The sequence below is a fragment of the Pollachius pollachius genome, assembly GCF_949987615.1.
Source record: "Pollachius pollachius genome assembly, chromosome: 5".
NCBI lineage: Eukaryota > Metazoa > Chordata > Actinopteri > Gadiformes > Gadidae > Pollachius > Pollachius pollachius.
The window spans coordinates 13,936,893-13,963,452 of record NC_136938.1 but is presented as its reverse complement, the minus strand read 5'-3'; the positions used below and the strand labels follow the sequence as shown (position 1 = coordinate 13,963,452).

The window sequence follows — 26,560 nt, the reverse complement described above, 5'->3', positions numbered from 1 at the left end:
ATTACTAGAGTTTGTCCTAAAAATGTGTGTGTACGTTTCAAATAATGTACTAATTCTCTCTTTGGCCCTGGGGATGGCTCAGAGGACTGGGACATGCTGGACGTGGACGAAGACGAGAAGCTGACCGGGGAGGAGGAGTTTGAGATGCTGGCCGGCCCCCTGGGTCTCGGTGAGCGACGCCTTGTCCCGGAGGCTGTCCAGTTCCCCGACAGCGACCCGCTGGGAGCCTCCGTTGCCATGGTGACGGCCACCAACAGCATGGAAGAGACACTGCTGCAAATCGGTGAGGGCCGCTGAGGTCTAACATGTCTTCTGCACTGCATAAACGTCCTGTCTACAAGATTCTTTGACGGTTTGGTCTTAATCTAATTAGTTAATTAATTATTCAATATTTAGTTCAGTGGAATATATTTGAAATCATAGATACTATATTTGAAGTAATAACATTTGCTTTGGTCAATGAAATTTATGCTCGGAAATGTATTTGTATATGTTTACTGCACAGCCAAAACAATAGCAAATCTGTTGTGTTTTTCTTGGTACTATTGCTGTTTTTCAATCGCATCGTGGCGTGTTTGGTGTGTGTGTGTGTTTGGTGTGTGTGCGCGTCAGGATGTCAAGGCTCTGTAGAGAAGAACTCCTCCGGTAGGGTGACTCTGGGGGAGCAGGCGGCGGCCATCCAGAGCCCCCACGACCGGGTCATGGCCCTGCGACGGGTGACGGCCGCAGCACAGGTCCTGCTGGCCCGCACCATGGTCATGAGGGCCCTGTCGCTGCTCTCTGTCAGGTACACATCCTCCGGCTGGCCCTCAACGTGTGCTCAGCGTCGCTGAGACCCAAGGCCTTGTTAAAGGAAAACCAAACCCCCGCTCTGGGGCTAGTCCACTCCCATTATCACATTAACAAAAAACGTGTTCGCACCAAATTCTGGTCGAGAGGGTGTCCGAATGTTGTCACGCGTCGACCTAACCCACTGCGTTTGACCTCTGCTCCACCGCGGCACACAGCGGCTCCAGCTGCAGTCTGGCGGCGGGCCTGGAGTCCCTTGGTTTGACCGACATCAGAACGCTGGTGCGGCTCATGTGTCTCGCGGCGGCGGGGCGCGCCGGCCTGTCCACCAGCCCCCCCACGGGCTCGGGCCCCGCAGAAAGGCCACGTGGGGCGAGCAAGGCCAGCAAGCCCATCTCCTGCCTGGCCTACCTCAGCACCGCTGTGGGCTGCCTGGCCTCCAACAGCCCTAATGCGGCTAAGTTGCTGGTGCAACTCTGCACTCAGGTAGAGTTGTTGTAACTTGATAGCATCAGAGTGAGGGCACAGCAGAAATGTTAATTTACTGGGGTTGGATGATCTTATCTTGGTAATGTTTGAATTGGCTCACACACATAGTAGGATGTGCTGGAAAATCCACTGACCAATAGGCCGCACTAACAAGCCAACACCTGTTGGATGTCACCCTGTGATTGCTCAATTAAAAAACTTATGCATCATGGGATATATATAAAAAAGGAGCAGAAATATATGCATCAGGTATAAGGTGCAGTATGGGTGTTAAGTAGTGCACTACGTTGGGAACCAGATTTGTACACTCAATTTTCAGACAACATTACACAATGGAGACAGCTTAAGTCATGCACTATATAGGGCACAGAGCGTTGAGTGCGTAAAATGGATTTCAATAAAGACTCAGACTTGACCTCCTCCATCCAGAACCTGATCTCAGCAGCCACGGGCATGAACCTGACCACCGTTGACGACCCCATTCAGCGGAAGTTCCTGCCTAGCTTCCTGCGGGGCGTGGCAGAAGAGAACAAGCTGGTCACATCGCCCAACTTCGTGGTGACCCAGGCGCTGGTTGCCCTGCTGGCGGACAAAGGGGCCCGGCTTAGGCCCGCGTACGACAAGACAGACCTTGAGAAAAGAGGTTTGTGGAGAGGTAGAAGGCTGCATTGTCATCAACATTCATCATCAATATCATTTTATTTTTTGAAAAGAGCCAGTGAGCCCACTGATTCAGATGAAATTCGAACATAATGTGAATTCAAATTTTTTTTTAGGAAAGAGGTGGGGGGCGTGTCATCACCATGGTTACGACCCATGCCAACTTTATATGATACTTTTTTAGTTCTGTCGCGTATGACCATTAATGAGCGATGTTGTATATGAAATCCGCCAGACACCTTAATGTTATACCATTGGTCCCCACACCTTTTCAGTTTGCAGCTTCTTTCAAAATGACCAGGTGAAAATAATCTACCTACATTGTAAAAATGCTAAACATATATTTATTTGCATACTGAGTACATACTCTGATGACTTGCCTGGATGGAGTCAACCAGGGTTGCATAGTCCGGACAGTAGCTGGTGGTGGCTAGTCTCAAGCAGGCTTCCATATGACCATCACTCATGGTGGAACGGTATTTGCACTTGATAATCTTCGTGTGGGAAAAGGCTGACTGGTATAAATAGGTAGAGCCAAATAATGCCGTCAAGGAAGTAGCACATCTCCTGATGTTTGGATCCTTTCCTTTGTGAGTAGGTTCCTGAATTGTCCATGAGCCCTGGACTTAAGCTCAATATCAGCTTGTCCTATGAAAATCTCATCCTCCACTGCAGACGTGTTTAGTTGAACCATTGCTTGCAATTTTGATGAACCTCAACATCTTACCTACATGGAAAGCACATAAATGTAGCGATTAGCTTTAGTAAAGCAAAGTCTTGAAACCGTTTTTCAAAGTCTGACAGACATTTTTTGTCAATCAAGTGGATTGACAAAAAATATGTCGATCACGATCGACATATTGGGCTACCCTGTGTCATACTATAGATGTCCGGGAAGCCTAACCCTCACTTGGCCTTAAATACATGGCTGCTCAAACGGAGCTTCACCATCCACCCACACGTGGCATATACAAGGGGTCGAAAATCCCAGCCTTCTCGCGGACACCGCAGTCAAACGCTGCCCAGATAGAGCTCTACACGTCCACACTAACCGAGCCACCAGTGCCCCTTTGGTCGTCACATCAGACTACCGGAAAAGGTAGTCAGATTTCACGAAAAGAACGCCTCCTGCTTTCACAGCAGAGTGGAAAGTTGTGTTTTGGGGAGATTCAGTAACCGTGAGAAAATGACTTTTTCACGGTCAAATAAGACAAATAAACCATGTTTAAAACCAATTGCTCTTTAATTATCTTTGAATCACTAATACTTTTTTATATAGTTAACTCCAAATCTTGAACACATTGTAAAATGTATACATTTTCATACATACAAATTGGATAATTTTATTAAAGCATGTCCATTCAAAATATGTTTATTTATGTTATGTTAATGATATCTATAATGTATGCATTTCTTTGATTCCAAGAACTTACACTCACAACAGTTCATGCTTCATGCTAGCAATCGATTTAAATCAAACCATCTTTTGTACGTGATATTTGTTTTCTTTTGTATTTCCTTTGCCCTTTTTCCTCCCCTCATTCACCAGACATCTTTTTCATCTTGTGTTTGAGCAGGTTTAATAGCGCATTTATATGCCCATCCTTCCTACAATGCTCCTGCTGTAGGAGCCCTGGAGCTGGCCAACGCTCTGGCCGCGTGCTGCCTCTCCTCCAGGCTCTCGTCCCAGCACCGCCAGTGGGCGGCGCAGCAGCTGGTGCGCACGCTGGCCGCGCACGACCGGGACAACTGTCACGCCCAGCCCCTGACCCTGGCCGACATGGCGGGGGATCTGCGCAAGTGTCCCATGGTGAAGTTGGAGGCCCATCAGAGTCGGGTAGGTCACGGGCCACCCTCAAATGGACTTGGTCACTGAAACGTCCTCAAAATGTTTATTGAGGGGCTATTCATCAGGTGACTACTGAATGTTTTACGTGTTCATTCACTTGAAAATGTTGGTTCCAAATGCTTCAGCCAAAAAGGAAATATGCCATTGCTGAAAATAATAATATATATGTGTGTATGTATGTATGTATGTATGTATGTATGTATGTATGTATGTATGTATGTATGTATGTATGTATGTATATATATATAAATATGTGTGTGCCCTTTGTGCTCAGGTCATTACATTAGGCTGGTGCAGTACAAAAGGACTTTTAGCCACGAGTGGCAGTGATGGGACGGCTAGGCTGTGGAATGTAACCAAGAACCAGTACACTCTGCAGCAGACCTGCATCTTCAACAAGACGTGAGGCCCAATATGATAATACCCTCGGTCTCCCCCCCATTTCAGTGTCTGCAGAGTATAGCGGTCCTTTAGCAAACCTAACTTATTTGTGTGTTGTGTCCTTTAGCAGCCTTTTCCCACCCATTTCTGTATCAGCTTTCCAGCTATATGTCCATGTTCACCCATGTGGTGTGAATGTTTTGCTCTTGTGTGTGTCTTCTCCCCGCTGTTCCTGTTGGGTCAGTGACAGCTCTTCAGAGGAGGGGTTGAATTCCCTGGGCTCTCCTGGTGAACACTGCCTGGCCTCGCTGGCCTGGAGCCTAAACGGCAAATACCTGGCCTCTGCCATGGAGAAAATGGTCAATATCTGGCAGGTCAACGGTAAACAAACCTTGTCTCCTTTGTTTCCTCCCATTAGTTCAAATGGGATTGCATGCAAACTGCTTTGCTGCCATTAAAATTAATGAATTAATGATTGAATGGCTCACAGGCCACAGTGTGGTCCAGTAATCAGCTGCTTTCAACCATCGTAGCAGAGCCTGAGCCTGTAGATTCCACCATCTATCCATTGACGTGCCTCACACTCATTATCCTTCACAAACACATTTTCTACTGATTCTACTTCTTACTTGTGAGAGTCTCCTCCCTCTCAAGTGTAAATTATCAGCAGCCCTTATTCTAGACCTTGGGTGGGTCAACAGCAGGTTCAACCCTGTCATGGCGTCAACCCATGCTGTACACTATTGTTCGGTAAAGATTAAATGTGCTGTAGGTAAAGTTGGAAATAAGAAAGAGAGAGGCAGAAGAGAGCAACATTTTGAAAATAAACACCCTTAAATAAGCCCTCCCTCTCCCTCGGTGCACCCTCCCTCCCTCCTTCCCTGCTTCCCTCCTCCTTCTCCTTCCCTAAACCAATCAGGGACAAGATGCCCTGATTGGTCAGAAATTTGCCAGGACCAGTCTAAAATCGAAATTGTATTATACAGAGGCAGGCGCCCAGTCAATCATAGCATATATTTCACAGAACATTTCACTCACTTATTTGCAACAAATTACACTTCCATCGCACGTACCGCTCCTTTTTCACCACACCGGTCCCTTTTCACTGTCAAAATATTTGGCCAATCCAGAACCCTGGGCTGACTGACAAGGCTTCCCCCCTATCAGGTGGTAAGGGCATCTTGGACATCCAGCCCAACTGGGTATCCGCCCTGGCCTGGCCCGAGGGCGAGGCCGTCTCTCTGTGGTGCGGTGAGCCCAAGGACCTGCTGCTGGTGGGCCGCATGGATGGCTCCCTGGGGCTCATCGAGGTGCTGGACGCTTCCACCATGCAACGCACAGAGCTGGGGCACTGCTGCAGGAAGGACGGTGAGCATGATTCAATGAATGACCGTCCAATTGAAGTCCTCGTTCCGGTGGGGTTTCAGGATTGATGTTGACTCTATGGTGCACATTAGTGGCCGTGATGCAGATAGCGTGGTTCAGTGAGGACAAGCCGTTTGCTGTGGGCTACGCTGATGGAAAGCTGCTCATCGGATCCAAAGAGCCCTTGGAAAAGGGAGCCATCGTGGTGATTGATGCACATAAGGTAAAGAAACGTGACAAAATATCAAAAGCCGCTTGTCTATCGCCGACCTTGGTGTCAATGATACCAGTGTCTTTGTCTGCAGTGTAAGTCTACACTGCAGACAATGTGGTACTGCTACGGTATGAGATGGTATGTTCACCAAGGCAGCGGTGGTTGAGTGTCTGTACGAGGACTAAATCTGTGTATTTCCAGGAGTCCATCACCAGCATGAAGTGGGATGCCAGTGGTCGGATGCTGCTGACCTGTGCCAAAGAAGAGACTGTGAAGCTGTGGGCCAGCCCAGACTCTGAGTCAGGCTCACGCTCTGGCTGGTACTGCCTGCAGAGCCTCAGCCATCCCTCTGTGGTGAACAGCGTGGCCTGGTGCAGCCTGCCTGGACGTGCTCCCAAGCCTCGCAGCATGCTAGCCACGTAGGTGTTCCACTGCAGAAGGGGGGTTTGTTAGGATTATAGACGTAGCACGCAAGAGATGCCGGTAGCCGGTAATGTCTGGATATTGGTCCGTCAGAAATAAATGATGGTATTTGAACCATTCATAATACTTTGCCTATAGAATGAATGCCAGTGTGCTCCTTTAAATCCATAGAGATGTATAAAACAGATTAAACAGAAGCCTATTTGCAGAGAAGTTGACTAAGTTAACAATCAAATGGCAATAGAAAGTTACATAATTTAACATAAATAAACAGGAATGTGCATGCCTACCTTACCTTAATTGTACTTAAAGACAGTTTAAGACAGAATAATCTTCATCACGGAAAACCACCTGCATGATGCTACTTGGATTTCGACGGGCATGAATGTAACATTTTCCAATCACACAGTTCTAAAGGGCAATGAAAACTCTTTGGTTGTCATTCGTCAAGATATTTGATTTATCTGCATAAAATCCAGATAAAAGCATGCAGGTCTACATATAACTGGGCGATGGCTTTAATAGGTTGCAACAGTGGACTTTGTTATTTTTTAAACACGTACATGTGTCGAAGCTAACATTAAGCTTCAGTCTGAGCTAGGATGAGTTTTCTGAGCCCCCCAAAACCTGGCTAGGTGCCTGGCAAAAAGAGGCCCTTTCACGATTCTGATTTTAATTTGGGCAAGTGAATATGACATTCGGGACAGTCGAACATGACCACTTGACTTGAAACCTTAGTGTCAACCCCTGTAACTACTACCGCACCTGTTCCTTCTGGAACACATACAGCTCTAATAGCAGACTTAATCTGAACAGGGTCTATCTAAAGCTGTCCTACAGACACTACAGCAATGCAAGGCCGCCACATTGGACACACAACTCATTTAAGCAGTTCAGACTGAATGTCTTACCTTTTAGGTGTAAAGTGTTTGTGGTATTTCCAGCGGGAGGAATCCCAGGAGGAAATACATTTCAAACCTGTCTCTGCATCTGTGTGTGTGTCTTTCAGATGCTGTCAGAATGGCCTTGTCTTGGTTTGGACAGTTCCCCAAAACCCATCTGACTTCCCAGACTCCTGTTCCTCCGGATCAGAGGGATGCTGGGAGAATGAGCAAAAACCTAAGTTTAAGGTACTTCAAATGCCACTTAAATGTGTTGTGTTTTTACAACATTTATCCTTTGTTCTCAACAATGACCACCACATTTACTAACAAGAGAAGTTTGAAAGGAATGACATCAAACACAATGCATCTTTGTAATGTAATACTTAGCACAGTAATTTGTGTGTGTGTGTGTGTGTGTGTGCCCGTGTGCGTGCAGTATTGGCGACGGTCAGGGAGGGGCGCCCACTGTGTTTTCCAGCTGAAGGGACACATCACACCCGTGAGGACGGTGGCCTTCAGTCCTGACGGCCTGGCCCTGGCTTCTGGAGGAGTGGGGGGGCTGATGAACATCTGGTCCTTGAGGGTAGGACACTCACACACACACACACACACACACACACACACACACACACACACACACACACACACACACACACACACTGACCGACACCTACAGAAATGGTATACACACAAAAATGGTATACACCAGTGTTTTAATGAAGAAAAGGCTACACTCTGCATGGAGCTCGTGAAATGCTGTGGTACTTTCAGACTTGATACCTACTTGTGTGTGCATGTAGTAAGGGTAAGTAATCCCCCATTTTCGGAATAAAAAGATGACACATTGGGTTCCACAGGAGTAAGTTCGTGGTGGGATGTTGCTCCATCCAAGTTCCCACTCGCTCTAGCAAAGGGTGCCCTGGCAATAGAAAACCACAACTCTGTTAAGGCATTTCTAACCTCAAGTAGCAGACTGCTTGTGTTTAACAGAGAATTTCCCTGGCTTTATATATTTTATAAAAAAAAGAACACAGAAATGAACACCAACACGTAGACTGTTAGACCCAAGCGGAGGCTTTTCTGCAGGAAGAAAGTGATTCTGAGGTTAACTCAATCTCCAATAGAACGGATCAGTGCTTCAGACTGTTGTTGCCGGATCGGGTGCCATTCAGAACATTGTCTGGATCCCAGATGTGGGCGTGGCCGTCTGCTCCAATAGGTCGAAGGTACGTAGTGCCTCTGACTCGACCAGTATCAGTAATCACAGTACAAATTGAATGGTAACCAAATGTTACAGTTGTGAATGATCAGAAGAAGTATGAATGCATGACTACAGCTTGTGTTTGCGTTGTTCTTTTCTCCTATCAATATGGATAACATTTAACGGCCCATCTGATTCGTGTGTGTTTCCTCCAGGATGTGCTGGTAGTGAACTGCTCCCCAGAGTTCATGGCCTCTAACCATGTGCTGGCTACGTGCCGCTCCGCTATGAGGAGACAGGGGGTGGTCGGCCTCAACATGGCCCCCTGTATGAGGGCCTTCCTGGAGCGACTGCCCATCATGCTGCAGGAACAGTACGCCTACGAGAAGGTACTGTCATATTCATACTGTATATTGTAGGTGTTTCCCAATAGTGTTCTTATGAGTCGCTGTACTGTGCAGATTGGCAGTAGTTTGAGTCTGCCAGCAGCTATCCATGAAAGAATCTCAATCTCATCATAACCTCAGGATCAGTTCACTGACAAATTAACTCAAGCGATAAATGAGTAAAAATGGATGCCTCTTTCAGACTGTTATAGTGGCCACACAGCTGTGTGGTAAATCAAGGCGATTTCTATCAGGGATCATGAGTTTTCAGCTTGTAAACAGCCAGAGACAGTCTGGCCAGCCAAGTCAATCTAAAATAATCTTTGAAAATGTTTCTTGTCCGGTCCCACTCTAGCAGATGCTCAAGAAAATAAGTGTGTGTATTTCTAGCTTTCCATTGCCAACATGCCATTGCCAACATGGGTTCACACCTATTCAATGTTTTTTTCTTACCAGGTTAATACAGGTTAATTAATGTTTTTCAAACCCTCTCCCAGCCCCACGTGGTTTGCGGGGAGCAGCTGGTCCATAGCCCCTACATGCAGTGCCTGTCCTCCCTGGCCGTGGGCCTTCACCTGGATCAGCTGCTGTGCCAGCCCCCAGTGGCGCCTCACCTCCGCCACTGTGCTACGCCTGAGTCGGGTACGGCTGTGTGGTGTGCCAGCGACTGGGCGTGGCTCGACTGCTTCTCCACCACCGTGAAGGCGGCCGAGGCCCTGGCCCGCGGCGCTACCTTCCCAGAATCCTTCAGTGTGCCCGACATGGAGCCCGTGCCCAGAGACGATATGGCTCTGCTCATGGTGAGTATGTGTGTTTAATGGAAATTGGTAAGATATAGAGCAGAGAAATCAATCATTACGTCAATGTCTGGATGGGATACTGGACGGGGTATTCATTTTCTTATCTGCCAAGATGTGTTCTCAAAGCCTAAACAATTCAGTATCACAGTATCACAATCAGAGTATCACAATTTCCCTAATCTTGTGTCATGGATATTTAATGCTAAGCATAAACTATACTTTTATCAAGACGAGTTATTAGGTAAGAACAACTTAGTTTGGCAACATGAACCATTTTTGCCGTACTCCTCTGTTTGTGTAGACCTCTTGATCTAAAACTTCCCCTACACACATGAAGACTGATGACATAAAAGTCAAGTGCATAAGAAAATAATGAAAGGAAAGCACTTGCAAATACTTGTACGTTCCGAATCTAAATGCTCTCCCCCGGCAGTTGTGTATTGAGTGGTTTCCCTTTTGTTTGTTTCTAGGATAACAGCAAGTGGGCCCCTGGATTGGATGAACAGATCATGTCCTGGGCCACTTTCAGACCAGAGGTAACTAGATACTTTCCTATTTTTTTTCTCTTGGATTTATTATTTAATGTCTGGCTAGGTTAAACTATAAAAATGCCTGGAATGTATTAAAGGTCCAATGACATGCTATTTTATGGATGCTTTAATATAGGTATTAGTGGGCACAGTATTCAAAGACGTTCCCGAAATTCAGCCGTGGTGCAGAGTTACAGCCACTCCGAGCCAGTCGCACATTGAGCTTCCCCCAAATGGCCTGTTTTGGTGTCTGTAGCTTTAATGCAAATGAGGAGGAGTGAGGCGGGTCAAGGAGGAAGGTGGGGGTGTGACCCTGAGCAGCTTGCAGCCACGGTACCAAGCTCTCTGTTTACAGTGGTGTATGGCGAGGCGCACACTGCCTTTAGCCGCGTTCTGTTAATATTCTAGAACACACGGGAGTCCTGGAGCTCTATATCTAAATAATATCATTTTATACATGGATATTTATATCGTATAATATATATTATCAGGGCCAAAAGCTGTGTGAGCCTCCAGACGATATTATGAATCTCAAACGACCGTGTAGGGTTCTCCGACGTCTCTTGTTCTTCCACGTCCACATCAATCTGAAGTAGACTGAACCACGGCATGGAAGAGAAAGGGATTGTGGACCGCGGTTGTCTCCCACCGGAGCCTTGCTGCAGCGGTCAGCGGTCAGCGCTTAGGAAACACCGCCTAGTGCAGCGCCGAGGCGGTGGTCCCTCCGCAGCGGGAAGCGGGGCTCAAGCGGGAGACATTCGAAGCCAACAATCCCTTTCTCCTCCATGTCATGGTTCATGTACTTCAGGGAGTCAAAGTTCCTTTCCCCCAATTCATTCTCAACCATGGCTGAGATAACCCCCACTATGAGTCTCGTTGTGGAAATACCAGAGACGAGAGTCTGACGTGTTATGCGCCATAACACCAACAGCGTGTTCAACACTTTGTGTGTACGCCTGTGTACGACACAGGCGTACACACACGCGTACACACAAACAACTGCGTCGGGTTCTCCGACGTCTCTGGTTCTTCCACTTCCACATCAATCTGAAGTAGACTGAACCGCGCGCTGCCTGCTACCGGCTGCCCGCTGCCGGGCGGTGCTGCTTCCCGGCGGTGGTGCCTCGCGGCAACCGGCGGCAGAGAGCATGTCACAGTTCATGTACTTCAGGGAGTCAAAGCCAAAGTTCGTATCCCCAATTCCTTCTCAACCATGGCTGAGATAACCCCAACTACAGTCTCGTTGTGGAAATACAAGAGACGTCAAAGAACCGACGTGTTATGCGCCATAACATCAACAGCAAACACTGTGTGTATCACACACACACACACACACGTGGCGCTCGCGCGGTCGTGTCTCATTGGCGGCCCAAATTCTCTGGGCGGGCCAGGGAGAGAAAGGGGAGGAGTTTAGATAATTTATGACGATATATGGGACCACATTCCAAATCAGCGCGCTTGAGCCTCCGTTTTTTCAAAGGCGAGCAGAACACCTAGTGCTCGTTTTACACCAAACGCAAGTTTTAGGCACTGGGGGACCATAGGCAGGCTAGGGGAACTCATATTGCAGAACTGTTTGATTTCTAGCCCGGTGGGTGCTAGGATCGTTTATTTTACTAAATGTGCTTCCCTCTCATATTGTTTGGTTGTGCCTGTGTGTTTTGGCAGGACTGGCATCTTGGAGGCAAGTGTGACGTCTATCTGTGGGGTGCCGGGAGACACGGCCAGCTGGCAGAGGCTGGCAGGAACATCCTGGTGCCAATTACAGCTCCCTCCTTCTCCCAGGCCCAACAGGTAATAACCCCCCCCTGCTCATCCAGCTGCCGGCCACAACCTCCTCCACACAGTGCTTCACATCATGCCCAGTGACATGACGCGTCTGTGTGAATGAAGTCTTTCAGAATGGCAACAAGCCATCCAACTGTCTACTGACAATGTAGAATGACAATTATACCTCGGGTAGGTCCGACTGGGCAACGTGATTGCCCGTGCCCCTCTCTCGCCCATACCTTCCTGTCTATCGCTTTGTGTCTAAATGAATAAAGCATAACAATTCTAAATATAATCTTTAAATGAGCAGCTAACCTAGGCGTACTGAAAGGAAACATGCCTCATCCCTATGAATATTACTCCGCCTTTGAGTTGAAGCATAAAACTTCTATCTTAAAAATGCATTTGAAATTTGCATACGTCTTGTCAAAATCTTCCAATGGAAGATAAAACATTGATGTTTATATGTGTAGTATGTATTCAGTTTGGGAAATCCCATAATCTCTAGGAATCAGTTGGCCGTCTTACGCAAACAAAGGGAGAAAAATCCGGGTATCCGGGTATTAGTCAGATGCCATTTTTCCAAGGAAGCTGATGTACAACTGACATAAACTGACACTCTTCCATCATACTTGGCACCTCAGTGATGCTTGCTTGTGTAATATTGCTTAAATGAAAGGTAGAAACAGTGGTGTCATGATTTCCATAATAATGGTAAACTATCCAGAACTACCCTTTGCTGGCTCCATCTTCCTGCAGGTGGTGTGTGGTCAGAACTGCACGTTCGTCATCCAGCCCAACGGAACAGTGCTGGCCTGTGGGGAGGGAAGCTACGGCCGCCTGGGCCAGGGCAACTCGGACGACCTGCATGTTCTCACAGTAGTCTCTGCCCTGCAAGGTACTACTATGACAGCAGGCTTTGGTTCCACGTCCTTCGTGCAAGGCTGTGTTTTAATGTTCTCCATTTGCTACGTGTGTTTAATGTGTGGGTAATAATCCTGCAGTTACAGATGATGTCAGTGGATGCAAGGAGTGTCTCCGTGAACCCTACAATATTTGATGCATCACCCTGTTCCCCGAAGGCTTTGTGGTGACCCAGCTGGTGACGTCGTGCGGCAGCGACGGCCACTCCATGGCGCTAACGGAGAGTGGAGAGGTGTTCAGCTGGGGGGACGGAGACTATGGGAAGCTGGGCCACGGCAACAGTGACCGCCAGCGTCGACCGCGACAGATAGAGGCCCTGCAAGGAGAGGAGGTGGTGCAGGTCAGTGTCCTCCAGCGGGGTCAATATGTCGGCGGCGGATGCATGCGCTATCACAGGTTTATGCGTGTTAGCATTGGCGGTATACATTAGCGTTGGACAGTGTATGTTAGCATTGGACAGTATATCTAAGCATGGGGGGTATACATCGGCATGGGACAGCATATGTAAGCATGGGCGGTATACATTGGCATGTGACAGTATATGTGAGCATGGGCGGTATACATTGGTATAATTGCATAACACTAGCATGGGCGGTATACATTAGCACGGACGCTGTAACGCTAGCTTGGGCGCTATAACAACAGCATGGTGTCTATAATAATAAAGTATCATTGGTATACATAAGCATGGTTATTAGCTAGGCAGTATACATTACTTTGGTCACTATGAAACTAGCTTGGGTGGTCTACATTAGCATGGTCCCAATAACAGCCACATGATTGGTGTACATTCGCATCATCGGTATGATGGCAATATGGTTGGTATAGATAAGCATGGGCGCTATAACATATGGTATACATTAGGGCTTTGACTTTTGCCCAAAAATCATATTTGAAGTTTGTTTGTTTATTAATATTAATATTAGAATATATTTGAATATTTATTAATAATATTTTGACCATTAAATGCCTTCAGTAAGACCTATATGGTATAAAACCTAAGTTGTATATGTTTTGTCCACCAGAGGGCAGTGTATCAGTCAACGTCAATAGGCAGGCAATGATGTTTTAAGAACCTTTTTTTATACAGGTCAGATACAAACTGAATACATTCGGTTTCATCAAAATAAAGATAAATAAGCCATCAAAAATAAAATCCAATAAGCCAGTCAGGCTAAACTGAAAAGACAAAATAAATAAAGGTAGGCCTAAAAACAAAAACCCATCTTACCAGCCATTAACGGCCCATTAATACATTATCCCGCTTATTACACGGCTCCTTGCCAAAACGAAACAATATCTAATGAGCACGCCATTCACAACTTCACCAGGCGTGAAAAAGCCTCGGAATCTGAATTGAATGCCCATAACAGGTTCGAATATTAAGGGCTGCCTAATAGTCATTCGAATATTGATTTATTTTTTGATATTCGAATTACATTCGAATAACGAAGTTCTAGTAAGTCCTAATACGGATAAGTCCTTGTCCGTATTATAGCTGCATAGTCAGTATACAATGTAATGTGTGTATAAAGTAGCAAGAATACAGTATATACAGTTTGTACAGTAGTACAAGTTACCAAAAGCAACAGTTATTTGCCTTTCATTTCCCATCATGCTTTTGGTCTGGCCTCTACTCTCAGATGTCCTGTGGATTCAAGCACTCTGCTGTGGTGACCGCTGATGGGAAGATGTTCTCCTTTGGCAACGGTGACTACGGCAGACTGGGACTCGGCAACACGTCCAATAAGAAGCTTCCGGAGAAGGTGTCCGCTCTGGAAGGCTACCAGGTTGGACAGGTAAGTCACGTTCACAATTACAAATTGAAACACTTCACCAGCTGCACTGTTGGAAGCCGCAGATCGACCGTTTTCAAAGAGGCGTCCGCAGAGAACAAACGCTAAATTATGGATCGGCTCCGTTTATTTACCCAAGCTTGCTAGTAGACTTATCTTCAATAGTTTTGCCTTTTATCTTTACATAATAACTGTTGTCAGCGATGACTTGTGTCTGTCCTAAGAACCGTGGTGGGCCGTGGCTGTTTGGTATATCTTTGATTTAGCCATAATAGAAGGGTGTGTGTCTCTGGTGCTCAGGTGGCGTGTGGTCTGAACCACACCCTAGCTGTGTCAGCAGACGGAATGATGGTGTGGGCTTTCGGAGACGGAGATTATGGGAAACTGGGCCTGGGCAATTCTACCGCCAAGTCGTCACCTCAGGTACGTGGGGCTGCCGCCTTGTTCCCCCACACACTCCACTCTAGTGTAGTTCTTGCCCTCCCAAATCAATCACAAAAGCAAAGATAGCAGTTTTCTTGGATTGTGTAATAATGACAATTTATCTCTTCTTTTCCCAGAAAGTAGACGTACTTTGTGGAATCGGCATCAAGAAAGTAACCTGCGGAACACAGTTTTCGGTAGCCCTTGCCAAAGACGGAAGCGTCTACACATTTGGCCAAGGTACGGCATAGCTTCTGCTTGTTGTTCATATCAATTAGGCACATAACTTACAAGAGAATATCCTACATTTTAGAGCCTTAACAAATCAATGCAGTGATTTCTTACAATTATTTAAACTCATTAAAATTTGTATTTTTTTTGGCCTCATGACATTAAAGTCCCAAGGGTGCACTAAATTAACTAAAGTGCCTCCACTTGTCCATATACACAGTTATAATCTGCTAAAGCAGGCTGGTTTTTCATCTTAACAATCAAGCGTTGGAAGATTTACATTTTTTATCTATTTCCCTCTGCTCCTGTCAAGACCGTCTGATTGGCTTGCCTGAGGGCCGTGCCAGGAACCACAACAGACCCCAGCAGGTGCCCGCTCTGTCGGGGGTCTTCATCCAGGACATTGCCGTGGGCGCTGAGCACACCCTGGTGCTCTCCTCCACTGGGGAGGTCTACACATGGGGAAGCAACTCTGAGGGACAGGTAACACACACGCTCACACATAAACAGCCCCCTGCCTGGATGAGAGGCTGCTTGGGCAGCCATATTGTCTCTTCCCCAGATAGGAGGGGATGGGGAATGATCTTGGTAGCAGCAGAAAGCCCATATATCTATGTGCTAGTGTCCTTGTAGGATGAGTCATGAGCTCACCTCTCCCCTCTCTGTAAATCTGTAGTACTTCAATATGCCTCAGCAATCCAAATGTTCTCTTTGAAATTAGCATAGTCATTTGAATTATTTGCATATTCGTTATGCATTAGTGTATTTATTGAGATCTAGTCACAACTCCTGCCAGACTTGTATAAGAGAATCGCTGAGGAAATCGACCCTGCAGGAATTTAAATTTTTTCGATTTGGAAAGTATTTGCAATAACTATATCCAAATTACTTTTTCTCACTGTGACAAAATCAACGCTTATTATACGATATTCTGTTGCCGTAAAGAGTGGTATTGCGTATGTATGTGAAGGAAATCCCTCATTGCGAACTCAAGTGTGGCTGTGGCTGTGTTTGTCTGTGCAGCTGGGACTGGGACACACCAACCACGTCCGGGAGCCCACCCTGGCCACAGCCCTGCAGGGAAAGAACATCAGCCAGATCTCTGCAGGGCGCTGCCACAGTGCTGCATGGACTGCTCCGTGTGTACCACTTAGAGCTCCAGGTAGGTCACCCACCTAAACACAGGGCTGCTGCTACAAACCATGCTTCATTTGTCATATCAGATCTGTCACATTGAGTGGTCTAGTAAAAGGATAAGTAGCCTACTATGCCCAACATTTATACCCCAATTACTTTAGACTACAGGCTACATTCTGAATCTGGTCGCTATACGGAAGTTGGATCGAATGGCATGCTAATGGTTGGTTTGAAGCAGGAGCGATTGACACTGAGGCTAGCCAAGAGGAGTAGCTATCATTAGGAAGAATGTATTTCGGAAATAAAAGTAATTGTTAGCTTGCCTTAGTTATTCTCCTCGTGAACGATGCTTTTAACATTACAAATAAGATATTAGCTTGCAGCTAACGTTACAAGATATTTAGTTTGCTAACTTTATCAAGCTGGCTCAAGATTATTCCTCACCGTAAATGTTACCTGCATGCCTAGCTTACATGTTTTAAGCATTTTACTATATTTACAAATAACATTTTCAAGTCATGCCTGCAAGCGTTGCACGAGTTTATCGCAGTGTTTCTTCTTTTTACGCTTCTCTGTTCCCGACTTCTGTTGCCTTTTTGAAGCCATTTTGAGATATCAAGTTAGCATCAGACTCCAGTTTGTCCGGTGCATATGAAGAAACCCCATGACTTTTCATTGCCTAATGCCTATAATGGTGTAATCAATAATGGCAATTGTAGTTGTGCTTCATGTTAAATTGAAATTATAACAAACTTCCAAGATTCTCTCCATTATCCCCTTTGACCTGTTAACTGATTCCTCAAACCTTCACTTTCACGCCCTCTTTCCTTCCGTGGGCCGCCTGGCTCCGCCGCAGGCTCCTCGGTGCCCCTACAGCTGGGCCTGCCTGGGACCGTGCCTCCTCAGTACAGCGGGCTGAGGGAAGTGAGCATGGAGGCGGTGAGGGCTCGCCTGCGCCTCCTTTACCACTTCTCCGACCTCATGTACTCCTCGTGGCGGCTGCTCAACCTCAGCCCCAACAACCAGGTAGGAGGGATGTACACACACACACACACACATACACACACACGTTTGAAATTGTTTGGAGTCCAATTTGCTATACGTTTACTATTTGGGTGTCAAGCAACAAAGTTGCGAGACAACCTATTGTTTTCGTACTGTACTTAGTATTATTTTACCTCCATGGGAGTCTATGGCAGCCCATAGAACGCCTTGGTGTGTGTGTTGGGAAATTTGGCACACTGGTTCAGGACAGTCCCATTAACGCATGAAGCAAATTTGAGGTCACTAGCTCATCAGCTCTAGCGCCACCAACAAGTCAAAGTTTGGTATGCATTCATATTTATAACTTTCGACCCATTCATCCAATATTCACAAACAAGATATCATTGGATTTCTTGGGCCAAGCCGAGTTCAACGCACCCTTTGATATCATTTTGCGCCATGATGGATTTTCCGCCATCTTGGTTTATGTCAAAAACATTTCAGAATGCTACTCCTATCACAAATTTCATCCAATCATCTCGAAACTTGCCACACATGATCTTCAGGCCATGCTTGATAGAAAACATTGAACGATTTTTCCAATTCCAAACCATTTTGCCGCTACAGCCAAATCAAATTTGACCGCAAAGCCGCCAAACAGGAATTAAGCCAATATCTCAGCAGCCCTTTGACATATCATAACCAAACTTGGTACATAGACCCTTGACCTCATCATGGTGACACTCAATGAATTTGGTGACCTTTGACCTCTAGGGGGCGCTGTTTTTAATGTCGATGTGTTTTGACTCCTCTCTTCACATGAGTATATTTCAAACAGATTTTCAATGTCTGGTGATACTATCAGACCTCCCCGTATAGCTAGTAAATGATTTAGTACGGAAATATCTGCGACAGCCAATCAAATTCGACCGCGAAGCCGCCAAACTGGAAGTTAGCCAATATCTCAGCAGCCCTTTGACATATCCTAACCAAACTTGGTACATAGACCCATGACATCATCATGGATGTGAATTTCATGACCATTGACCTCTAGGGGGCGCTATAATTAACGAAGACGTGTTTTAGCTCCTCTCTCTTCACATGAGTATATTTCAAACTTATTTTCGATGTCTGGTGATACTGTCAGACCGCCCCATATAGCTCATAAAATATTTCCCATGGCAACATCAGCAATTGGCCGCCATGTTGAAAGTGGTCAATATCAATATTACATATCCACAGGCCACAAATTATGTCCAATTATCATGAAACAAGCCATATATGATCTTCAGAACAAGCTGAACAAATGTGTGAAACGGCTTTCTAAAATTCAAAACCATTTGGCCGTGACAGCCAATCAAACTTGACAGCAAAGCCGCCAAACAGGAAGTAAGCCTGTTCTCAGCATCTCTTTAACATTGTCAGTAAAATTATAAGTAATCATATGCATTTTTTCATGGTCATAATATACTGTGTTATATAAAACTGAAAACATATCAATCATATTAAATCATCATGTCGATCTGTCATGCAGCATACAATCAGAACACTACTTCATTCATATCAATGTTAGTTGCGCTGAACAGCGCTCATTAATGGGTAGACACTGCACTCATGTGGTGACAAGCGGTACTTAATGTATAATGCAACAATGACTATATTTACCATTCCTCCTTACAATATAAACTGTAATTCTAACTGGATTAGATGCTTCATGAACCACCTCCAGAACGGATGCTTGTTTACATTGTGACTCTGTTAGGGATATTGTTCCGAATACCCCTATGTATTTGTGTCATTTGTTCTGTTGGGCAGACTGTAATGCCCCCTTACCTCTAGGTGGGGTCATTTTTCCATTTGGTAAACATTGACGCATACTCGCATAATGCTGTAGTTCATTCCGCCAGCTGTCGTTATTACCGATTACCGAGACGGTCGTCATGTAGCTACCCAGCCGATTACGTCCGCCCGGCAGAATTAGTTTATCGAGTCCCATTATGCTTGACACCCACATTGCTGCTCGCAGCTATATTTATATTTTAACATTGTGAACTTATCAGTCTCATCAGTTGTCCTCTATATCCCGCCTGCATTTCAGAGCTGCACCTCCCGCTACAACGCTGGCACCTGGGGCATCGTCCAGGGCCAACTGAGGCCGCTGCTGGCCCCTAGAGTCTACACTCTGCCCATGGTGCGCTCCATAGGCAAGACCATGGTGCAGGGCAAGAACTACGGCCCACAGATCACCGTCAAGAGGATCTCCACTCGGTGAGTGCTTGCAGGTCCTCCTTCTGCACGGCTGGAGAGGGCCGTTGGCCCGCCTGTCTATGTGAGCCCACGTCACTCTCAAAGATGCCCCTCAAGAATCTTCTCACAAGATTCTGAGTGACAGAGAACTCTGGCGGTCATCCAGAATTCATCAAACCATAGTTACAGACGTAATTCTCGTTCTATTTCATTCTTACTGACCGCCAGAGGCAGTGCTTAACACTGGATGACTATTACCAATGTAGTCCAGAGGAATCCTGTTGCTAATAGAAAGGGCCTGAGGGTTCCTGAAAAACAGCTGCAGCCGCTGCGTGGCGATTAGCTACATTGACCATGTAAAATCGGACAAGGCAGTCCTCTTGACTGTCCTCCGTTTGCCTCTTCAATGACCTCCACCACCCACTTGGAAAGCCTCTGTCTGGGCAGCGCTTGCCCCTTCCTCGGGCCCCCGTAACTGAAAAACAAGCGATCAGACTGGCGAATACCAGCAGTTTCCTGTATGTAACATCTCAAAGCTCTCACCAGGCAGAGTAGTTCTGCTGAACTAGCTTCCTCATCCAGTGGGTTGGCGGGGCCATAAGCTGCTAGCTCTATGACCTGATTACAGTGGGCCGAAGGCAGCCTCTTTGGAAAATAAAGATGGGTTAGGCCACAGCGCCACCCCTGTGCCGTCTGAGTTCTAGCGTATACATTGTTCACTCACTGACAACGCATGAAGCTCACTCACACGCTTGGCTGATGAGATCGCTAGAAGAAAGGCAACCTTTGCCAATGGCCATTTCAGCGGTGCCTGACGGAGGGCTCCCAGTACCAGAGGCAGGTCCCATGAGGGAACCTATGACATGATTTCTTAAAGGAGCCCAGCGGAGGAACCCCCCACATGGGCTTGGGGGTTCCTCCGCTGGGCTCCTTTAAGATATCGGGTCACCGAAGAATAAGACCCCAACATCTGGCTATCAACCTTAACAGTGGCGCAGGGTCAAGAGAGGGCGCTAGGGCGCCGCCCCTCCGTGAAATATTCACTTGAATATATCTGCCTACTATGAATCAACTATTATAAATACAAAAAAATAAACAACAAAAATACATAGCGTTTATCCTCGTTAAATTGTGTGATAGACCGTACTTGCCACTGCCAGCAACCATTTAAGTGTATCTGAACGTCAATGATTTGGACTAGGCTAGTTATTGGTCATTCGAAATAAAGCCCTCCTCCAAGTCAGGGGCGGGCCAGTTTGAAGTCAATGTAAGCTTGCAAACCTTTTGCTGTCTATCAGTATCAAGTAGGGACAGCTTTTCATTGGCCATGAAAATTCCCCCTCGGGTCGCACAAGTGTGCTGGCCAATGGTATCGCTTTTCTTTTTTGTTATCACCACATGATTGGACAATTCAGCGAATCAATCAAATAGGCTACCTCCCTCAGCAGCATTCACGCAGCACTACTACATGTAGAGAAGAGATGGATCGCTAACTAGCAGAGAGTTGTAAGCACTTTCAACCCAATTCCATGTAGGAATTTGACTCCCCAAGCAATGTTAGACTTAAAAGGAGCAAGTAAGTTACATATTAATTTAGTCTTTCGGCCTGTAGCATAGAAACAAAATGAAGCAATTGTCCCATATTTCTAACTGCATTTGAAGTAGACATTGAGACTTACAAAAAATGGACGCTATAGTAAAGGGATCATGATTTGTTTCAATATCAGAATAACAACAATGGGTCAAATAGCAATGGCTGGTGGAATGGCCATGAAGTAGGTCTGTATATGCAGTGTAAGCTTGTCCAGGACCTGCAAATCAGGATGTAGGCTATGAATCTGAATGAATAGTAGGTAATAGGTAGTGGCCATCCCCAAAATGCACCAGAATACAGGAAATCAAATCTAACAAATTCAAATATCTTCCACCTGTTAGCATAAAGTGCCCTAGTGGATGGAGCTCTTGAATCTATGTTGGTTTGAACCACCTCCTGGTCACATGCCTTTAGAAGTGGATCAGGCCCCTCTAGGGCAAAACCCATAGCTGCAGGTATTCTGATTTGGGGTGCCAGATGTGGCCCCCTAGCTGTGAGAGTAGGTCCATCCTCTTAGTTAGGCACCATGGATCTCCATCCAGCAGCCTGTACATTACTGGAAACCCCTGGCCAGTTTGGTGCAACCAGCAGAGTATGTGGAATTGCTTCTGAACTCTATGTAGGGTTAACCCTATCAGTGGAAATGGCGGGAAGACATAAAGGAGCTGATGTGGCCATGGATGTGCCAAGGCATCCTGTCCCATCGGACTCGTCTCTGACAGAGAGAACCAGAGAGGGTAATGTGTTGTGGACTCTGAAGCAAACAGGTCCACCTCTGCTGTGCCATATTTGCTCCATATTGCCTCTACTACCTCTGGAGGGAGTCTCCACTCCCCCGACAGAGGTTTCTGGCGTGAAAGGAAGTCTGTCAGCGTGTTCTGTGGCCCTGGAAGGTGCATATTCCTGAGGCTGGAAAAGTAAGGGAGAGCCCATACAAGGAGTTGCTGTGCAACCTGTAATGACTGAGCCGACCTTGTGCCCCCTTGATGGTTCACATTGTAGACAGGAGAGCTGTAGGAGGGCTGTGGTGTCCTGCTCTGCCCGTTCCCGGGTCGGAGTGCAAATAAGCCAATCGTCCAGATAAGGGAGGGTTTGCGGTATGTCAAGCGTTGATAGCGCGATGACGATACACTTTCGATATGCCGTGCAGCCTTCCTAGCCTTCTTCCTGGGCGGGGCAGCCCTGGGTGAGGAGCGTACTCGTACCTCTGGTTCTTTTCCAGGCGGGGGAAGCTCACCTTCAACCTGAGGTCCTTCCACCTCCGCCTAGTCTCGCCACTTTCAGCCCATGTGGCATGAAACTGCAATTCATGCACTAGTGTCAGACAGCCCCTCCCTCAGGTGGACCACACATTGAGGATTAATGCATTAATGCAATTCTTACTGCTATCCCAAATAGTCTCTTTCCAGAGTGAAGTAGTTACTACTGAGCGAAAGAACCCATCAGTAATAATGCACCAAAAGAGCAGCCAACTGCTCAATAGTAAGCAACTCAAACTAAAAAAGAAAATCTTTTCAAAATTAAATTATTATTTATTTATTTACTTTATTTCTCATATTTTTTTCTACCTACTAGCCTAAACCATACTGGGGAGCTTATGCTCTTAAATTCTAACCAAGGGAGTACACGCTTTAATGAGCGAAAACACTCGTCAGGGAGCCTTTAATTAACCGAAACAAAGGTTGCCACAAAAGGCAGCAAACGATCAACAATCTCTGATGCAGCCTTGCAGAACACTGCGAGGGCTGACAAAACAAGACGTAAGCTTAAGCGGGAGGCCGAAAACAGGATTCCCTTAAATGACTTAACTTTAAAGCTAACACGGAGAGAATAGTTACCTTTGCAGCCGCTACAGCTGGTGAAGACGCTGTGGTAGCCTAGCGTTAGAACATAGCCGTGCGTGGCTAATTGCAGCCCTTTAAGGACAAATCCGTGGCTCCAACCATGCGGTTGCAGGGATACCAGCAAGGAGTCACCGGCTATTATTTCTCTTATTCAACCTTATTTACTCTAAACCTGTATTCGCTACTGCGAGAAGATACAAGGGACATCTTTGAGACTGACGTGGGCTTATATAGACAGGAGGCCCGACCTCATCCCCGGTCATATGTGACTTTGTTGATATTAAATACTTAACCAGTGCATGCACAATGGATAACATCCAGTGTTAAGCAATGCCTCTGGCGTTCAGTTAAAATGAAATAGAACAGAATGTACTGGAACAGTACATCATTTATAAAGGAGACTTTTTGATGTAGTTAATTAGTTATTGTACCTGGGTAAACATCAGTTGCTAAAGAGCAATGTAGCCACCTTGTTAATAATATTGAAAGGAGCGTTGTTGTCACTAGGTTGTATTTAATTACAACCCAGTGATAGAAGCCAAATGCCTACTTTGATGTTTGAGGAGGATGATAAACTATTATGTACTCATTGAGATTTGACGGACGGAGAGAAGCTCAGAAAGGCTGTCTACACCTTTCCATCAAATCAAAAGGGTTTGTGCTTGAGCTTGTAACACGATGCTCTGCATTCTGCACTGACTACTGGAGCCACAGCAAAGTGTAAACACAGAATGATATGGGACACCTCGGGAATACCACATCCATATGAACGAACACAATTAAATGCCCTTTTTATTTCCTCACAGATCGTATCCATTTGCTGTGATATCCAAATGGCTGTATTAGAGTTGAACCTCTGCTGCCTTACCTAGTTATGTAACAGCCTGACCCCTCCCTTGTCTCTTCCTCTCTGCAGGGGGCGCAAGTGCAAGCCTATCTTTGTGCAGATCGCCCGGCAGGTGGTCAAGCTCAATGCCTCGGACCTGCGCCTGCCCTCCAGGGCCTGGAAGGTGAAGCTGGTGGGCGAGGGGGCCGACGACGCAGGGGGGGTGTTCGACGACACCATCACAGAGATGTGCCAGGTAGGAGGATGTCTGTCCGGGTTGTCTGTCCTTTGAGGGTGTGTTGAAATGCCTGACTTGCCAACCGTATGGGCGCACCAGGCGATGGATGAGGAGCAGGCGCTAGCAGGCGGATAGTTCAAGCAGTGCTGGAGACGTTGTTCTGTGGTGGACAATGTCTAGGTGGTAATAGAGCTCTCAGCCGGCCGAAAAGCATGATCAAATCAAAATGATCCATGTTTCCCTGGTATTCACTAAGTGAACTTAACATCCAAATATAATGATGTTTTACTCTTGGCCATTGCAACATAACACCAACATAAAAGTTTAATCAAATAATCAAGCTGAATCAGAACCCCCTGGTACGGCTCAACACACAAGGAATTTGACCTGGTCCTGGCTCTAAATACACAAAATGGAGCGAATGTTTGTGTTTTAATTCTGTGGACGATAGACAAACAAAGGGTAGTTGTAGCTCTGAAAAACAAGAGACCGGATTTTTTTTTTCATGTTTGGTAGAAACTAGTGCTGAGGGAATTTAAATCCTGAGCTGCTTCACTTGCATAAAGATAAATAATCTCAACCCTTCTCGTGGCCGTTCTGGATGCTGACATGCCGCTGGTCACTGCTGCTGCCATGGCAACGGCAGCACCTTGTCGCCAGCGCTCATTGTAAATGAGTGCTTGGCACTTTTGGCTGTTCTTAGTCTTCTGGAAGTAACTATAGCAAATGCTTTTTGTGACATTTCAAAGACGACATAACATTTTCAATCTGGTATGTGTGTAGGAGCTTGAGACTGGGGTGGTGGACCTCCTCATCCCCTCTCCCAATGCCACAGCGGAGGTGGGCTACAACAGAGACAGGTGAGCGATAACCAAACCGACCCTTCGGGGTGTTTCAGAACACCAAGTGCGATATGTAAGGGATAATGCCCTTCGAGGTGTCCATTATCAGGAATTAATGGATGACACAGAGGCCTTAGAACCTCTGCGAAGTCCATTAATTCCTGATAATGGAAACCTCGTCGGGCATTATCCCGCTTACACCATGGTCACTTGCCAAAGAAAATAAATTAATACCATTCATTTATATTTTCATGCGTATTACAATCCAAATATAAAGTTTTTCACAAGCCATAATTTAGTTTCCCTGGTAACGCTTGTGGGTTTGACTAATACCTAGAACAATCATTACCCTCCCGTAAGGTTCTTATGCAACGGAAACATTGTTCACTCCTCCAGTAAATAGGACGGACTTTTGGCCACGGGAGGTATTCTAGTCCGCTCAGCCTTTATACCACAGATGCTCTAGGGTCTAGCATATAACCGCGTAGTCTGATTAGTTTAATTCATTTTTCACAATTGACCAGCTCTTGTTTTGAAGACTAATCACCGCGCTATTCGTTTCAATGGGAATTGCGACAGTCTATAATTTCAACATAAAGTGTACATATTTGAGATTTGAAATAAGTCAAAGCCTTTATACCAAATATACTATAGGGTCTATAGCATATAACCTCGTTTTCTGATTACAGTTTAATGCATTTTTTACAATTTACCAGCCCTCGTTTTGAAGGCTGAACCGACAATTTGACTGGAACTACTTAGTAGGTGTCCATATATCAGGGAGTAATGGACACCCTGCAGCCAATCAGAATCTAGTATTCCACCAGACCATGGTATAAGAGGAAATCATGCTGTTCTCTGTCTACATTTGTCACCACGATCCCAAACCAGGGATCTTAATCTTTCTCTTCCATTATTGGCTACACATGCTCTAATATGCGTGGGAGCTTATGAGATTGCTTTTGGAAATTATTATCCAATTCGTTTTTGATTAGATTCATTCGTTTTTTTCTCCGCACTTAAAGGTGTGATTATTACTTCCTGGGATCCTAATCCAGTCCATGAATGTGCACAAAAATGAGACTGCACCCTCGTGCTCATGCCCCTTTCCCTTTGCGCGGGCAGGTTTCTGCTGAGCCCCTCGGCGTGCCTGGATGAGCACCTGCTCCAGTTCAAGTTCCTGGGCATCCTGATGGGCGTGGCCATCCGCACCAAGAAGCCCCTGGACCTGCACCTGGCACCCATGGTGTGGAAGCAGCTCTGCTGCATCCCCCTTCTGCTGGAGGACCTGGAGGAGGTGGACCTGCTTTACGTCCAGACGCTGAACAGCATCCTCCACATCGAGGACAGCGGGATCACAGAGGAGAACTTCCATGAGGTGCGCAGAGACCCAGGGACGGGGAGAGAGCGAGAGTTGGAGAGTTGTCGATTGGTGATATTGGCTGTATGTCAGTTTCAGACGGTTGCCTTGGATGGTTTAGGATGGGCGTCTTTTGGTAGATGGTTGTGTGTTGGTTTGATGGTTGGGTCTTGGTTGTGGATTGTTTTACGTTGGTTTGGATGGTTGTGTGTTGTTAAAACTCCCAGCTCACCATACCACCCAATCCCACCGACCAAGAGTCAGCAGACAGTCACTTGAACGTGCACCTTAACCTGGTTAGGAGCCTTGTTGGAGCTGAATGTATAACAACACAAGTGTTGTACTTAGACAAATCAATCTGAATCCTTGCCTG

The 26,560-nt window shown here is 46.2% G+C and overlaps 1 protein-coding gene across 14 annotated transcripts in view; it reads left to right on the top strand.

The window, feature by feature from the left end:
- Positions 1-26,560, top strand: part of herc1 (HECT and RLD domain containing E3 ubiquitin protein ligase family member 1) — an 88,973-nt gene that overhangs the window by 56,307 nt on the left and 6,106 nt on the right. For 10 of the 14 annotated variants that reach the window (XM_079736056.1, XM_079736052.1, XM_079736053.1 and 7 more), the window contains 29 exons: positions 83-283; positions 613-787; positions 1,008-1,275; positions 1,708-1,921; positions 3,516-3,775; positions 4,062-4,189; positions 4,413-4,549; positions 5,336-5,536; positions 5,626-5,756; positions 5,949-6,166; positions 7,180-7,300; positions 7,491-7,637; positions 8,179-8,280; positions 8,471-8,644; positions 9,139-9,441; positions 9,912-9,977; positions 11,640-11,765; positions 12,501-12,639; positions 12,824-13,005; positions 14,309-14,464; positions 14,762-14,884; positions 15,022-15,124; positions 15,429-15,598; positions 16,139-16,277; positions 17,109-17,278; positions 19,335-19,504; positions 23,838-24,003; positions 24,769-24,845; positions 25,953-26,205. In XM_079736056.1, the coding sequence (XP_079592182.1) occupies positions 83-283; positions 613-787; positions 1,008-1,275; positions 1,708-1,921; positions 3,516-3,775; positions 4,062-4,189; positions 4,413-4,549; positions 5,336-5,536; positions 5,626-5,756; positions 5,949-6,166; positions 7,180-7,300; positions 7,491-7,637; positions 8,179-8,280; positions 8,471-8,644; positions 9,139-9,441; positions 9,912-9,977; positions 11,640-11,765; positions 12,501-12,639; positions 12,824-13,005; positions 14,309-14,464; positions 14,762-14,884; positions 15,022-15,124; positions 15,429-15,598; positions 16,139-16,277; positions 17,109-17,278; positions 19,335-19,504; positions 23,838-24,003; positions 24,769-24,845; positions 25,953-26,205 (4,820 nt within the window). Of the gene's footprint in view, positions 1-82; positions 284-612; positions 788-1,007; positions 1,276-1,707; positions 1,934-3,515; positions 3,776-4,061; positions 4,190-4,412; positions 4,550-5,335; positions 5,537-5,625; positions 5,757-5,948; positions 6,167-7,179; positions 7,301-7,490; positions 7,638-8,178; positions 8,281-8,470; positions 8,645-9,138; positions 9,442-9,911; positions 9,978-11,639; positions 11,766-12,500; positions 12,640-12,823; positions 13,006-14,308; positions 14,465-14,761; positions 14,885-15,021; positions 15,125-15,428; positions 15,599-16,138; positions 16,278-17,108; positions 17,279-19,334; positions 19,505-23,837; positions 24,004-24,768; positions 24,846-25,952; positions 26,206-26,560 lie in introns of all 14 variants that reach the window. The other 4 variants (XM_079736050.1, XM_079736049.1, XM_079736057.1 and 1 more) reach the window with 3 other exon arrangements.